Source organism: Rhipicephalus microplus, chromosome 4 (assembly GCF_043290135.1).
Source record: "Rhipicephalus microplus isolate Deutch F79 chromosome 4, USDA_Rmic, whole genome shotgun sequence".
NCBI lineage: Eukaryota > Metazoa > Arthropoda > Arachnida > Ixodida > Ixodidae > Rhipicephalus > Rhipicephalus microplus.
The window spans coordinates 80,519,727-80,535,800 of record NC_134703.1 but is presented as its reverse complement, the minus strand read 5'-3'; the positions used below and the strand labels follow the sequence as shown (position 1 = coordinate 80,535,800).

Genomic DNA, 16,074 nt, shown 5'->3' with positions numbered 1-16,074 from the left:
GCTGTTTTACGATGACCACGCGTCTTATGACGACTTTCAGATTTCATCCAAAAGAAAAACACTTTAACATCGACCAACTATTCCCAAGTGCAAAATATGAACTTGTGTTCCCCTACGTTGACTATTATAAAAGTAGAAAGTGCGAGAGGATGTTATCTTAGAATGCAAAATTTATTCTCCTGGAAGTTATGCATATGTACCCGGGTTCGTTACCTAGTCAAGTTCTACCCATACAGAGTAGCTTCAGCAGGCCAAAAAGCTGATACTTTCCTGTTTTCGGTCTGTCAATCTCCTGCCTTTGTCGCACTGGCAGTCACAGGCTTGCACATGCACAAGGGCGCGAAGCTGTTTTCACCGCGCACAATTACTTTCACTTAACGTCAACGTTCATAATAACAGTAGGACATCATTAGTTGCACTTCACAAGTCCAGAAACTACAGCGCGCATAGCTCAGTTAGCTAAGTCGCGCACGAAGGCATTTTATGCAAACTCGTGGTCCATCACCATTATGTGATAGTGATGAGACTATGTCTGAACTCTTCTGATGGGCGGCTGCTGCCAACACGATTTCAGTTTCGTTTTCACATGCACGAAAGTTTCGGACTCGATTTATCAGTAGAAAAATGCGTGTTGGATTGAATTTTTTCAAAGATTGAGAATGAAGATTTGCTGGCACTTCCTTCAACTAAGTAATGCTGCCATTAGCGGCCACTGGCAAGAATAATTTAATGTACCTTCCTTGCAGATGTGCAATGTCGAGCAGTAAACTTATTCAGGAAGTCTGCATCCATTTTTTGGGGGAAGGCTGAATGTCACTTTCTGTAAGCTTTGTTTATCGATTATACGAAACCCGGATTATACGACGGTTTCGAGTGGTCCCCTGAAAGTCGTATAATCAGGGTTCTAGTGTATTAGTCCACATGTAATCCCCTGTAAAAGTGGTTTCACTGCAGTAGGGAGGGGGGGGGGGGATTCTAAGTTGTGAAATCTATAAGATACTAACCAAGAACAAGTCCGCACTGGGATGAAGACTCACTTTAAGGTTAAGCAAACATATTACTATCACAATGTTTGATAATTTATTTTTAAATATAACAGCTCATATGCTTAAAGGTTATATTTTCTAAGTACAGTAAACTCCGTTTAAGACTAACACGAAGAAACCATAATCATTTATTCATCTTATCAGACGTTCGTCATATTAGAAGCACCTCCAAAAACCAAATCCAAATGCTACCATGCTAAGTACGCCCAAATATATTGCTTTAAAACACTGAATGATGTATACTTATAATGGGGAGGGAAGGAACAAGAAAAAGCATTTGGCTCAGCTTGAAAAAGATATGCTTTCAAGTAGAGTATCTTAACTAATCTAAAGAGTACTCAGTTTGGTGAATTATCAGCAAGTAAGCTCATGAATAAATTGCTGCCACATTTCAACAAGAAGACTGTACCACGACCCTATTTTGACAATTAGAAAAAAAAAAAAAAGAGAGACAAGCACAATTTTTCTTCAAAAAATGCAAAGTTTATTCTCCTGGCTGTTCAGCTACTGGCTTTGATATCGCTTTTCGACGGGCCTAACTTCATTGCATACCACTACTTTGACAAAGCCAATATATTTCAAGTTGCATATGAAAGTCTGCAAGCTTTTCTTTAGGGTTCAGATACTTTTTTTATGTTCAGCACACAGTAACTTTTTCTGAATAACATGCAACTGAAGATCTTCGTTAACACTTTCTCTTCCACTTACCTCGCTTTCTCTCTTCACATCGAGATTCGCTTCGAGCCAGGCTTTCTCTTGTTCACCCAAACGCCGCCATCAAGACTATAATGTTCGTTGTGCAGACTAACTGTCACTGTTGGTCACTGTGAGAGTTGCTTTCTCTTTTTCACCCAGATGCCGCCATCAAGACTACAATGTTTGTCACTGCGAGAGTACATCTTAACACAAGATGCCTATTATGCAGTTCATCTAAACCAGATTTTATTTTAATTGAGTCCACGGGAAACGAAACAAACACCTCCTGTGTTGTTCATCTTAAGCAAGAATTTGTCTTAACAGAGTTCATCTTAACAAAGTTTACTGTAAAGGCAATATTAAAACATAGTACATTTTACAGGCTATCACATGCACTCTACCAAAAGTCGAATAGTGCTACTATTCAAAGTTGTTCCTACTTCCTCTGAAGCAAGAAGAATGGCATTTGCACAGGTCTTGCTTCAACCTTAAGAAAAATATTGTGCAGGTTAGTTGGATCATGATAATATGCCCATTGTTCTTTACAATATGGGATATAAACTATATGAATTTGACTCGAAACTATTTGGCCAAGCCACTATTCTCTTCGAACCCAAAATTTACTATTTGCACAAGCCTAATTCTCACCAAACAAAGTGACCACTTGCTACTAAGTTTGCCGAGTGATGCACTGCCAACGTAACCTGCCCTTATGTGTTTTTACGCGTGAAAATAGAAGCAAACTATCGTTAAACAGGACCTGAAGGGACCAAGAAAATATTGCATTTAATAGGAGTTCTGTTTACTGAAGCTGAACGGGGATGCAGAATACAAGTACGATACTAATCGTTTCTGAGGCAGTCGTTCCATCTAAGCAGCAGTTCTGTTTATGATACTTTTGTTTACCGATTCTACTGCAACTTTTTTTTATCCCTCAAAGGTTCCTGCAGGCGCCTTTTGAACTGGTGAGCAAAGTCGAACAACCAACCTGAGTATCGAGCAGAATCATCCTTTCTGGAGTGACGTAAATGTCCACACCTGTTGTACAATGCTGGCCGAGCTCCCGCAATTCTCGGCTCTGCGGACGAAACAGCTGCCTGCCAAAAGAGGTGAATATTGTGTCCGAAACCAAACACCTGCAATTGCATGTTTAGTCAACAAAGTGGCCGCAACTGTTACTCCCAGCCATGCTGCTGATAGTCTTGTAGGCCAATCGCAACAGAATTTTACATTGCTAAGGTTGCAGACTGAACGTGTTGGTAAAGCATGACTGTAGATTGTGCGGCACACGAAATTTACGGGACACAAAGGAAATACACACACAGCTAGCACTTGGCGTGCTTGTATGTTTCTTGTGTCCCATGGATTTGATGTGCTATACAATCTAGCAAAAATTTTAAACTGCACAGATTCATATACGCTCAAACCTCATTAAAATGAAGTTGCATCTTAAGAAGATAACTTCGTTATATCTGAAAATTCGTCACAAAGGTTTCTTCCTAACACTATATATATATTGCAAGAATACTTCATTCACTTTATTATAAACAAAGTTGAGTTATATCGAGGTTTTAGTGAAAATTAGTCAATTTTGTTATATCCATATTTAACTGTATATCATGATACACCACTACAGTTTGTTTACAGTTTGAAAATGCACAAAGTGGAAGATCACCTAAACAAAATTCTAAGTTTCAAATATAAGCTGAAGCATGAGTGCACAATGATTCTTGGCTGTTCAGTTCCCTCTCTCCTCTTGACATTGAAGTCGCTGACTGTACCGTTAAATGAGTCCCGACACAGAAATTCTAACACAATTTAACTGTTATAGCATCACACTGATAGAAACATACAGGTGCCCTATATACAATATCAGTCACAATTGAAGCCTAAACCTCATTTTAACCAAGTTTTGAAGTTTGTGAAAGGACCAAATTTGAAAGTGACGCAAGAAGCAATTAGGTCCACACGTAAGTACACTTTGTGAACAATGTAACGAGAATCTGCAAGTCTGTCGGAGACGAGTGCGAGACGAGCATCGCCAGTACCAACACCCAATGATGCAGAGCCTAACCAGAGACCCAGAAAACTAACATTGCAGCAAATTATTTGCATACTGACTCTGAGTAAGGCATCGACAGTGTTGTAATCATAAACTTGCTGTACTCTCATTTATTATTTTCCCAAATGAACAGTGACACAATTGAAAAAAAAAAAAGGTTAGAATTTATTACAGTTGGACAAAACACCATAATACGTCACCACCAGCTCCAGTAGCATCAACAGCTCCAGTAGCAGAATAACTGCCAATGTTGGGAAGTCTACAGACCAACTAAAGCACTCTACTAACTGGGATCATACCGCCTAGTGGGCAGACAACTGCTTGGCAATCAAACGTACATATGTGGGATTTGTATACCCTTAGGACGCTGCTTTCCCCAATATACCTAAATACGAGTCGGCAATGCGTGCATCATGCCACCTGCGCATTACACATTTACATATCGTTACAAAACACGAATGTAATTCTACTGCTTCCTTCATCATTTCTCAGCATGGCAGATTACAAATGATTGGAGCAAGAATGTTTCAGCAGGTGTGATATCACGGCTGCTCCAGGGCTTGAACACCTTGCGTCAGACAAAGATGACAAGAACAAAATCACAGCCTCCAGCGAGATTCGCACAGTGAATCAAGCTTTCCCAACAACTAAATTTTTACACTTGCTGCCTCCCTCGCAAATCGTCGCATTAGGTAAGAGCTGTAGTCTGACGATCGAGAAGAGAAGCACTTGCTGCGCTGACAACATGGCAAAAGGTGCCAAGTAAGGTCCCTGGCATTCAAGGCCATGTAATGGTAATTTTTTAAAATTCAAATGGCCTTGGCTCGTAACATACTAACACATACTTAAACATTAAATTCATGCTGAGAGAAACTAGTTCTTTCACTATGATCAAAAAGTTAGTAGCCACTCATATAGACCCAAAAAATAACGAAAAACAGAGGTTAAGAAATTTTGTGTCGGCACTCCTTTACGGGGAGATGCGATTTGAAAGGAACAAAAAAGTTTCGTTAATCTGAAACCTAGGGCAAATAAATTTTTTTGCTGCATATATAAGCTTTTATACTGATTTCAAATATGCAATTAATTTTATAGTAAGTTGCACAGTTCTTGTTTTGTGCCATGACAATGTATATAGTTAGTTTTGGACAAACTTTTTATGCCACTAAACGTTTATGCTTGTGAGCCATCAAGGGCTCATACTTCGCTTCATAAGCTGTAGAAGGCAAATAAGGAAAGTGCATGCAAGACACTTCAATGGACATGAAAAATTGTAATATGAGAATTCTTAGAATCATCAGACCATACTTATTGCTTGCTTTAGGTTTGTAATAATTATACAGGTGATATCAAGCTTTAAAGGAAATACTTGCACCCTTCACACGTTAAGAAATATCTGGGCGAAATTTCATTCTGATTTGGCTATCAAAAGTACTGAAAAACATTATGTCTAAACTGTGGAAGTTGCCCAAAACTGGATCTTGAGAAAAATTCATTTTAAAAGTATAAGTCAAAGCTCATCTATGCACCAAAAATGTTTTTTTTAATTACTTCTTTCATTATGAGAGCTTGGTAATCATTGTTATTTTGAGCATGTGGCTTTGGTGAACTCCTCATGCAGAACTGCATTTCCTATGAAGGCAGCAATGTTGTAGGCCTGTGTGCTCAGATTTGGGTGCACGTTAAAGAACCCCAGGTGGTCGAAATTTCCGGATCCCTCCTCTACGGCGTCTTTCATTATCATATGGTGGTTTTGGGATGTTAAACCCCACATATCAATCAATCAATCAATCAACTCCTCATGCACAATGCAATGACAAGCAGCCAGGTGACAACTTTCAGGAGACTCTAGACAATGAGTTTTTCTTAGTTTTTATTGGACACCTTGTGCTCTTTATTGTGAGTTTAATTCTGATCTCCAGTTCATTTTTTTTTTGTCGTAAAAGTAGAGAAACCAAACTTGAAAAAGCAAATAAAATCAAAAGATATGTAAGTTTGGAAAATGCATTTTTCGACTCTCATTTCTCCTCAACAGGCTAAGAAGCTCTTTCTCGACCTTCATTCAATTCAGTGAGCCCAGTATCATTTCATTATGCTTGTCTTACAATGTGCCAGCATTTCTAGCCATTACAAAACAAGGCACTCGGTATGCTATCATAAAAAAAAAACTGGACAAACATAGCCAGAACTAACGTTCAGCAAAAGATACCTGCCTCGTGCCTGCTTGGCCATATTGACCAGCGAGTATGGACATAATGGTTGACTTTCCAGCGCCCTGCATGCCAATAATTCCAACCACGTAGAAGTCTGGCTGGTCCAGAAGGTACTAGTCAGAGAGAGAAAAAAAAAAGCACACACATTACACAGCTTGGCAATCGGACTTAAAATTAGGAATTTCTCATTCCAAATACAGAATTTAAACACAGCAGAGAACTTAGCTATTGAAACTCAGGTTTCCTAAAAAATCGGTGCAAGGGTTATAGAAACGCCTTCTAACTAAACAATATATTGCCACAATCGTTTCTCAATATTTGTCATCGCCCCATTAGACGTGCACGTGCTGCTTTGCGCAACCGCCCCGATTGATTAACAACTGTCGAGATAACCGCACAACCTTCCAGTGTGATTACGTGCATAATGCGAACATTACAGATTCTTCTGGAACTTGTAGGGCCGCTAGCGATAATGGTGGAATATTCGACGGCAAATGTATAAATGCCGAAGCGCGTCATCGCTTGTCAGATTATCGATGCCCGCCACTCTGTTCGCCACTACCAGTGCCAGTGTGTATTGCTAGAGTCCGAGCTTCAGTTTTCCAGCCAATTTGGTCACTTTTCATGGGGCAGTGCAGTGAAGACTATCTCCCACATATTTTCAAACAAAAAAAAGTTTGCTTGTATCTTGCGAATAAAGCATATTTAAATAGTTTATTTGTTTCGAGACAGGCAAAATCGAATAGGTAAATGAAAGGAAATCTGCATTCTCGTGTTGTTTTTTGCCCAAAAACTTGGTAGGAAAACAGTTTTGTGCAGCTATGTACAGTGCTCAACTTGCATGTCTATAACAACAGAGCGTCGCTCACGAAACAGCATGAGCGACATCTGCAGTAACGAATATGTCACATTTGAGCATGCACGGCGCCAGTGATGTGTCTGCCCTGCAGTTTCCACCCTTCTTTATCTCCGCGGCCGTAATGACTGCTATCGCTGTCGAAGCGCTGTCAACATTATAGAACCAAAGAAAAGGAATCAACAATTGTCAGGATAGGTGCCTTTTATACTATAAACTTATTCTCGCTTCGTGATATCATATCACAGTGAGAACGATTCACTTCGTTTTTATTGCTTGCTTTTTGTTTTTGTTTTTTGCTAAATCGTACAGAGCACTTTTAATGGCCAAACAGGTTGTTGCATCCGCGATGATAAACAGGGATCAGTATTACAAGGCAGAAACATCACGAGCGCCGCGCATGCTCAGATTTAGCGTATTTGTGACTGCAGATGTCACTTGTGCAGTTCCGCGCGCGACGCTCCGTCGTTATAAACATGCGAGTTGAGCACTGTACATGGAACTCCAGTATTTTGCCTCCATTAAATGCAGCCACTTTCCCTGGGATTCGATCACACTACATTCGAGTCGGCACTTGAGCACTATTGTCACTAGACCACTACTGTAGCAAGTATATCACATAAAACAACAAAAAAAAAGGCAGTTTGACAAGATATCACAGAGCAATGCCTAGCGGTGAAAATGCAGGCTTACCTCGAGCGCACTGTCACACCACTGTAAGGAATCGTCGATAAACTTGACAGGGGCAGCCATGTCGGGAGGCGCTGCGAGTCGGTCACTCAAGCCTGCAGCCGATGGCATATCAACAAGCTTTTAGTCTACAGCTGAGACACGATGGCGCACACTGAAACTTGAATGACGCTGAGGAATAGACAAACACAAGCGTTTTTTGCAGGCCTACAGTGTCGGCTAGCATTATTTATACAGTGAACTTGTGGCTTCTTTGAAGAATAATACATGGAGACCAGGAAGCTCATTTTTTCAAATGTTGAAGTCACACGTAAATTTATTTTTCACATGTTGGCTCAGTTAAACTGGCCCTAAAACATTTTTTTTAGCATGGTCAGAAAATGCTGCCCAACGGTGGTCAAGCTCCCGAGAACACGCGAGCCAAACTTTCAGTGCAGCACGCGGCCCAAAATTCATAATTAATTCTCAAAGTCGGCGAAAAATCACTCTTTATTCTTTGGAGAAATGAAGCCGTATACCCAAATTGCTGCGCTATATACCCAAGTGCATGGCGGTTGCCTGATTTGAGCACCCTGAGCTCTGTATTCACCATGGCCACCTCGAAATGCTACCACGTCTATGCACACGCTCGCAATCGCACTGAAAGCAGGAAGTGCATTCCAAGAAAAAAAAGTAGTGCTCTAGGTCACGATGCACTCCCACGAAGGGACGAATCTTTTCGCCTCCTTGTCATGCCGCTTCCTGCATAACTTTCAGCCCGCTTGCTGGCATAAAAGGAGGGAGAAAGCACTTGAAGCATGCGTCAATTCACTTAACTCCGCTCGTGTTTCACAGATTATAAATATTTTTGCTAGCATGTAATTTGCACAGCCTCATGCGCTATTAGTGGGACTATTCCATTATAACTCGAAGTGTTGCAGGGCCCTGTTAACCCTCTGTGGTCTATTGCCGGGGACGACAAAATTTGCTGCACCCCTGTAAACGCACTCGCTTTTTCACAGAGTGCGTTTACAGTGGTGCATTTAGCGAAAGCGATGACGACTTTAGTGCGAAGGAGAATCGCGTGGTTCCATCAGATAGTGATGACAGTGATTGGACAGAAAACCGTAATGAAAATCGTGAAGGCGGAGACAGCATGCCAGTTGAAACACGAGGGAACGGAATGCTTTGAGCAGTATCACATGCAGGTCAAATATTGGTAAAGAAGTGGCCTGCAGAATGCAAGAAAGAAATAAGTAATCGTGCGAGTATTTCTTGCACAGTTTGCATTTTTTTCCGTGGTGCCTGACACTAGCAAAATTTTAGACCAGCAATTCCGGAAAGTGGGTAAAACTTTTGGGCAGCAAAATGTTAATATAGCTGCCAACTCTGTAATTAGGATAGGTCATTTAAATTTTCTGGAATATATAACACATCACAAGTTAACATCTTTTAGTGAGACAGGTTAATGTACTGTTCACTCGTAATGAACTATGCCAAATTGAAACTTCAATAAAGCTACCTTCTCAGTAATACTCAACAATGTGTCTTCTTTGATCATACAAATGATGACGAGGGCGACAAATTTCCAAAGCCTATATAAAGGATGACCCACAATTCACTCACTCTCGGGAGGCGGTTGCTTGATGGATGGGTTAGTGGCTACCGATGCCGATGGCGGGGCATCGTCTTTAGATGTGCTAGATGATGACGCCGGGGATTCAGCCCTTGACGATGCTTTGCTGAGCAGAACGGTTGGCTTTGAACTCTCTCCGGAAGTGGCATCACCACTTGCTTGCGACTGACTCTGGGAAGAAGTGCCCTGCCCAGACCAGAGAAGCAGCATTTTTTTCCTTATTATTTATTTCATTTTCTTAGCCCCTCCAACTCAGTGATGTCATAGGCTACTGGCCAGTTGATTAATATAGCCAGCACTCATGAAGACAAAATCCGGATAGGTTAGCTTACATTACTACACAAGAGCAGTAAAACAGGCTCAACATCTTGTTCACAACATCAGAAAAGAAAGGCTAAGTTAGCTTGGATTTTACATGTCAGAACCTTAATATAATGATGTGAATACTAATGGGGTACATAGGATCAATACTAACAATCCCGAGTACAATAACTTGCATGTTAATCTAAATACATAATTGAATTCGCATTTGCAACCCCCCCCCCCCCCAAAAAAAAACTGCACCCTTGAGCATAGTCCTACAAATTGGCAGCCTAGACGCCAATGTGGAATAAACAGATGGGAATAAAGTAACAGGAACGAAGTTCAAAAATATTTTGCTACAGTTTCATAAAGTAGTGTTTCTCTACACAAGCCATTCTTTCAGGTTTTATTGGATAGCTAACACTTATTTATCTATTCAGACACAATTTCATTGTCCCTGTACACAGCTAAAAAATTTGTACTCAGTAGTAAACCTTTATGCAATGTTTTCGTTTCATTGTTATAACATTTTCATACACCATGTAACCAATTTCCATGTAAAGGCTTGGAATAAAACAAATCTTGTAGAGTTGTGTCCTTAGAGGGACACTGCAATGCTTTTGCATCTGCATCCTGCAGCACTGGAGTTCGTGCAGTGCCGTGAAGAATACTCAGACGAATGCAACAAAAATTATCAAAATCAATACACGATAACAGAAGTTAATAGCCTTCAAACTTCGAAACTACAGCAGACGATGAGAAAAAACATTCTCTTTCACATTCTGCTCTCCCACTGACGTTAAAAGCCATTTCCAGTCTCCACGCGCCTCTTACAGAGATGCCCTGGACGACTTGCCTCGCGGTGCCTGTTGTGTAGCACTCCTTGGGTCGTTTCGCAATTGTTTTCATTTTCATGTTCTAAAACAGAAATCCTTTTGTATCAAACAAGAATAAATAGTGCGTTTATAATTTTTAGCACACATCAGTATGGCATATCTCGGACAGTATGAATATTATACACAACTTGTTGCGTTGAACCAGTCAAAACTTATGGCCCATGTCGTCATGCCCACTTGATGAAGTGTCACTTCCGATTCCAAAAATAGTTGCTGTGTGCCACCCTATTTCAAAAATGTATGGCTTATCCACAGAAATAAAATTGTAACCGCTTTGTTTCAGGCATCAACACTCACTCAATGATATCAGTGAATCGCACAGTTTGAGAAGAAGCGATGAAAACAACATGCTTAGTTTATGTAACTGGGACCCTACAAAACGCAGTGGGCAATTTCACTGCAATCCTAAAACAGCCTTCAATGTGTCCAGAAAAAAAGAGAAGCTTCAAAAAAATTCTAGATGCGGGACCAATAATAGGAAAGAGATACACAACACAAATGCCATTTATGTTGCTCGATTCTCTTCTTTTCTTGAGCATACTCACACATCTTCACTTTCTTCTGTGATCAATCCCAACCAAAGTAACTCGCCTCCACCCTCAAATATGGTTGCTTTTAATTTTGTTGTCAGTACTTCTGAGCTCTGACTTCGTGGTGCTGCTTAAATTTGCCATTTAGAATGTATATTGTTGGCAATTGTCAGAAATAAGCGTAGAAAATGCCGAAATTAAAGCAGCGATGCGCTCGTGCGTTGCCATTATTGGGGCGCAACCACAGAGGAGATTGTGGGCGCAACTCTAGAAACTTGACCTCACGAGCAACAGTGGATGGATGGATGGATGTGGCTGTACCCTTTAGATCGGGCGGCAGCTAACGCCACCTAGCCGTAATACTTAGTGAACTAACAATTAGATTTATCTTTTTTTTTCCTTTAAATAGTGAGGTTGAGGATTCGTACTTTGCAGTGAAGGGTTTAATTTTCACTCGTGCCTTGACTTTAGCCACCAAACAGATAACCTCCTTCTAGTTAAGACTACCCGCTTAAAGTCTATTTTGCTCTCCCTGTCCCTAAACCCCAGTGCTTTGAAAAACTCTGTGCCATCATCCTGAACTATAGGGTGAAGCCCTTTACAGAACATTATCAAGTGTTCGGCAGTTTCTTCTTCTTCTCTACACGCACTGCGTACTGTGTCTACCCCTTCGTATTTGGCCTGATTCGTCTTGGTTCGCAATACTCCCGTCCTGGCCTCAAACAGTAGAGAACTACCCTGAGTATTATCATAGATCCTTTCCTTGGCAATTTCCTGCTTAAAAGTTTGATAGATCTCTAGTGCGGACTTCTTAATCACCCCAATTCTCCACATGTCAGACTCCGTTTCCTTCACTTTCTTCTTAACCGATAGTTCTTTTTGGTTTGGCCCCCTGCTGTTTTCCAAGTATTTACCAGTCAATTTCCTAGTTCGCTTCCTCCATTTTGTATCGACATTCTTCATGTACAAGTAGCTGAAAACCTTCCTAGCCAAACGCTCCTCCCCCATTTCTCTCCATCGCTTCTCAAATTTTATTTTGCTGCTAGCTTCCCTGCCCTCAAATGATGTCCATCCCATATCACCTTGCACTCCCTGATTTGGTGTATTCCCGTGAGCTCCTAAGGCAAGCCTACCTATTCCATGTTGATTAATTTCTAATCTTGCTTGAACTTCTGATCTCATGCACAAGACCACATTGCCGAACGTCAGCCCAGGAACCATGACCCCTTTCCATATTCCTCTCACAACATCATACCTATTGTGATTCCGTAGTGCCCTATTTTTCATCACTGCTGCATTCCTGTTACCTTTAGTCTTCACATATATTTCGTGTTCCCTTAGGTACTCGGTCCCATTGCTTATCCATACGCCCAGATATTTGTATTTATCTGTTATCTCTAGCGTGACCTCCTGTATTCTGAGCTCACTACCTTCGTTGTCATTGAAAATCATGACTGCTGATGTTTCCTTATTGAATCTAAAATCTAACCTATCTCCCTCATTACCACAGATGTCCATCAATCTCTGCAAATCTTCCTTGTTGTCGGCCATTAGCACTATATAATCTGCGTACATTAATGCTGGTAGTGCATGATCAATGAGTTTTCCTAGTTTGACTAAAGAGAGGTTGAAGCCAAGTCCACTTCCCTCTAATTTGGCCTCTAATCCTTGTAGGTACATCATGAATAACAAGGGTGGCAGTGGACACCCCTGCCTAAGTCCCCGTTTCACCTCTGTGGGCTTGGATACCTGTTTTTCCCTCTTTATAACTACCTTGTTACTTTTATAGATTTCCTTTAAAAGATTAGTGACTACATCTTCCACGCCTAGTGTGTCCAGTATTCCCCACAAGTCCTCTTGAACCACGCTATCGTACGCTCCCTTAATATCTAAAAATGCTAGCCACAGGAGCCCGAGTTCCTTTTCTGCTATTTTGATGCACTGCGTCAGTGAGAACAGATTGTCTTCCAACCTCCTGTGTTTCCAAAACCCAATCTGCAGTTCCCCCAGCACCCCCTCATCCTCCATGCCTGCACTCTTTCCTTTATAATCTGCATCGCCAGCCTGTAGACCACTGATGTCACTGTTATAGGACTCAGTTAAGAGACGCGGCAGCACCCCTATCGGTGCGGTGACCTGTGCCCAGCCATTCGCTCCTCAGTCACACCGGCGGTGCGTGCAAGATCGTGCCGCAAAACAAAAGAAAGCGGAAGAATCGGCGCAGACGCCACGCTGCATTGATTCTTAATGATGCGGGTCCCGACCGGGCCAGTAAGAACGTGTAAAATAAGAAAAACAAAGACATCGACGCGCCGCCTCGGGCGGTACGTGACGGCGAATGCAGCGCAGTGCGTCTTCTTTCAGGAACAGCTGCTCTGATACTTAGATCTAAACTGGTTCTACGTGTACTACGCTCGAGAAGAAATGGCGTTCGGTCAAGAAGCTAGCAGCGACGGGCCTGCCACGTACGGCGCAACGCCACGTAAGTCTATTCGCAAGCCAGCTCCGACCTTTGGGATCAGCGGGCGCTGAGTGAAAAGCCGCACTCGTGACACGACAGACCCGAATGGCGTACATAGCCACGCAGTCTTTACTTCGTGGTCAGTCCTGCATGAGCAAGATCGGTGTGCTTGAGACTTCAAGCAAACGTTGCTGCAACAATGTTGGAGCAAGCGTTACTGATCGAGAATTTCGGCTATAATTTTTCGTCCGCACAAGTTCTGTTTCGAAAGACTGGACTATAGTATGTTTTCTAAAACTAACGACAGGCTTTGCTTTGAAGCGGTGTTCAAAGTTCACTGCTACAACTATTTCTGTGACGCAGAAAGTGAGATACGTAGAAACGCGCGTTTTGGGGTACAGTAACCGCTCATCACACAGATCACTCACCCGGTCCGGATGCTTGGCGAGTATGAACACCGGTTTAATCTGCTGACTCGAGTCCGCCTCCTGCTCACGCTCCTGGAACTGTAAAAACAAACACAACGCCAGGAAATCATACTGAAGAAGGCGGTCGCGAGTGGTGAAGCATGTGCAACAATTTAGCTTAGATTTGCATTTGAAAACACAGTTTCTAACCAGCACGACGTTCAGTACCTTGGCAGCGTAAGGACGCTTTTTGTAGTAACCGCGATCATATGGGTCCGCCATCGCGGTTTACGGTTTCAGTCGTAATATATAATCAACACTGAACATTCAACCCCGAATGCAACCCCAAATGTGAGCCGCTAACACCTTGCCAAAGTGAGCTTCAGCGTCGTTAAACAGTGCGCTCCAGCGAAACCGCAGACAAACCACGCGTAGATAAAAGAAAAGTAAACAAATGCATGGTTGCCAGACAGCGTAGGCGTTTTGTCGCCGCTTTGTTCAAAATATTATAAGCAGCTGTAAAATAAGCCCAACACTTGCACCACAACTACTCTGTACGTAAATAATACCAAATATACGCGTAACTCATTTGTTTCAGTTTGAGTGTGAGAGTTATGATACGTTTGAGCCCTTAAAAAAGCAGCGCCGCCAATCCACTTCCCGTTGTAGCGAAACAAGCGGACGCAAACAAAGCAGCTCCAGCGCTGTGTCATCACAAAGGTACAATTAAAATTTCTTAATTTTCCCTCTGAATGTTTGGGACGTGTTTTGAAAAACCTCGGGGCTTCCTGTCGTAATGAAATTTGTCATCGCGTCCCAGCAGCCTTAATTAGCCACGTAGGTGCTGTCCGTGCCGTGCGCGAAGGCTGAAAAAAACACGGAAAAAAAAAAATGAAAAACAAGTTTTAGTTGCGCGATGTCAGCGATGTGCAACTAGAAACGTAGTAAACAATGCACAGCTTCTAATGTGCCTTGAATTAATCGGCAATTTCGTTTTCTCAGCGCGCCTGGGAGAAGAAAAATACGCTTCAGAAGCGTCGGTGATCGCGATCACTACTACTTGGTACTTCCGCAGCCGCTCGGAGCTCGCGCTTCCAATTGTTAGGCTCGTGCTCCTTCGAGATTTGCTACGTCGGCTGGCTGTTTTCTATTCACAGGTAAAAAAGACAATGCGCGTCTCGCATCCGTAGCACGCGCAGATAGCTGTTGCTCGCCTGGCGATGCCGTAGCCTTCTCAGCGCTTGTGATGCGGCTGCCTTGAAACGTCCTTGGCACACTGCGCTCGCTCTTTCGAGCAGTTGTTTCGTCGTCTTTCTTTTCCACCTTTCAGTTCTGGTCTTTGGCGCTGTTCTGCACTAAGCTGTGTGGAAGTCAGGACGCATATATTACCGTTGAACATCCTTCCGATTTTGTGCACGCGTTTGATGCAGCTGTTCGTCTTACCGAATGAGGTTATTAGTTAGTGCCTGGTGGTGTAGCAAGAATAAGGAAAGGGTTCTTTATGCAATGCTTCTTTTCTTTTTTTTTTTACTGTGATAACCTGATCGCTGGTACCTATGCAAATGATGAAAATGGGGAGGGGGGCGCAAGTGGTTGCTTCTGGCGAGTCGTATGCCGCCACTAACAGTACAAAACTTTCTATAACGTCACACATTATCCACGGCACGACAAAAATGTGTGCGCGTGAATTCTGCTCAAGATGTCAGGACTGCTAGATATTAGTCTTTCTTTGACATCACACTTTGCCCAGGTGGCACTGCGAAAAACGCCGCCACCAGTGTCCTCATCGCCGCGCTGACCATAACTGGGTAGTGCAAAGAGAGCCATCTGCAAGCGAACGTGCATAGGCCCCTCTCTTTCATTGATGTCGAGGCATGGTTTCCTGAAAATCGAGGAACTGGCAAGCTGCTCCCGTCAATGCATCCTCACTTCAGAAAAGTTGGAAGCTCATCGAAGCGAACCGCAGGTACAATGCGAAAGATATTTCAGTTATATCAATGAGCTGCAGCTTCCAATTTAGGTGCAAGCGAGCGTCGCACATCATTGAGTTTTAGGCAAGCACTCCGACGAGTGGATACATGAGCAATGCATCGTATGATCAGTGGTGTGAAGCTCGCTTAATATGGCACGAATAGCCCCGGCGATTATTGCCTTTGCAGTTGCATTCTTCATCTCTCGCTTCCTGTGTGTTGAAATCTTTTATTATATGCATCCTAGAATGTTCTGCTGATTGATTTGATTGATATGTGGAGTTTAACGTCCCAAAACCACTATATGATTATGAGAGACGCTGTAGTGG

General features: G+C 42.4%; 2 protein-coding genes across 5 annotated transcripts in view; one reads left to right on the top strand and one right to left on the bottom strand.

Annotated features, from left to right (window-relative positions):
- Positions 1–14,243, bottom strand: part of LOC119172133 (nonsense-mediated mRNA decay factor SMG9) — a 36,546-nt gene extending 22,303 nt beyond the window's left edge. Inside the window, exons 1-6 of the mRNA XM_037423143.2 lie at positions 14,004–14,243; positions 13,797–13,874; positions 9,169–9,364; positions 7,567–7,658; positions 6,014–6,130; positions 2,731–2,835 (exon numbers count right to left, since the gene is read on the bottom strand). Of these exons, the coding sequence (XP_037279040.2) occupies positions 2,731–2,835; positions 6,014–6,130; positions 7,567–7,658; positions 9,169–9,364; positions 13,797–13,874; positions 14,004–14,057 (642 nt within the window). The 5' untranslated portion in view covers positions 14,058–14,243. The remainder of the gene's footprint in view (positions 1–2,730; positions 2,836–6,013; positions 6,131–7,566; positions 7,659–9,168; positions 9,365–13,796; positions 13,875–14,003) is intronic.
- Positions 1–16,074, top strand: part of LOC119172136 (uncharacterized) — a 33,252-nt gene that overhangs the window by 1,423 nt on the left and 15,755 nt on the right. Inside the window, exons 1-2 of one of the 4 annotated variants that reach the window (XM_075893053.1) lie at positions 14,420–14,495; positions 15,526–15,741. The exons of 1 other annotated variant lie outside the window; for it this stretch is intronic. The gene's annotated coding sequence lies outside the window, so the exon portion shown is untranslated. Of the gene's footprint in view, positions 1–14,375; positions 14,496–14,558; positions 14,933–15,525; positions 15,742–16,074 lie in introns of those variants that run through there. 2 more of the 4 variants (XM_037423149.2, XM_075893055.1) reach the window with 2 other exon arrangements.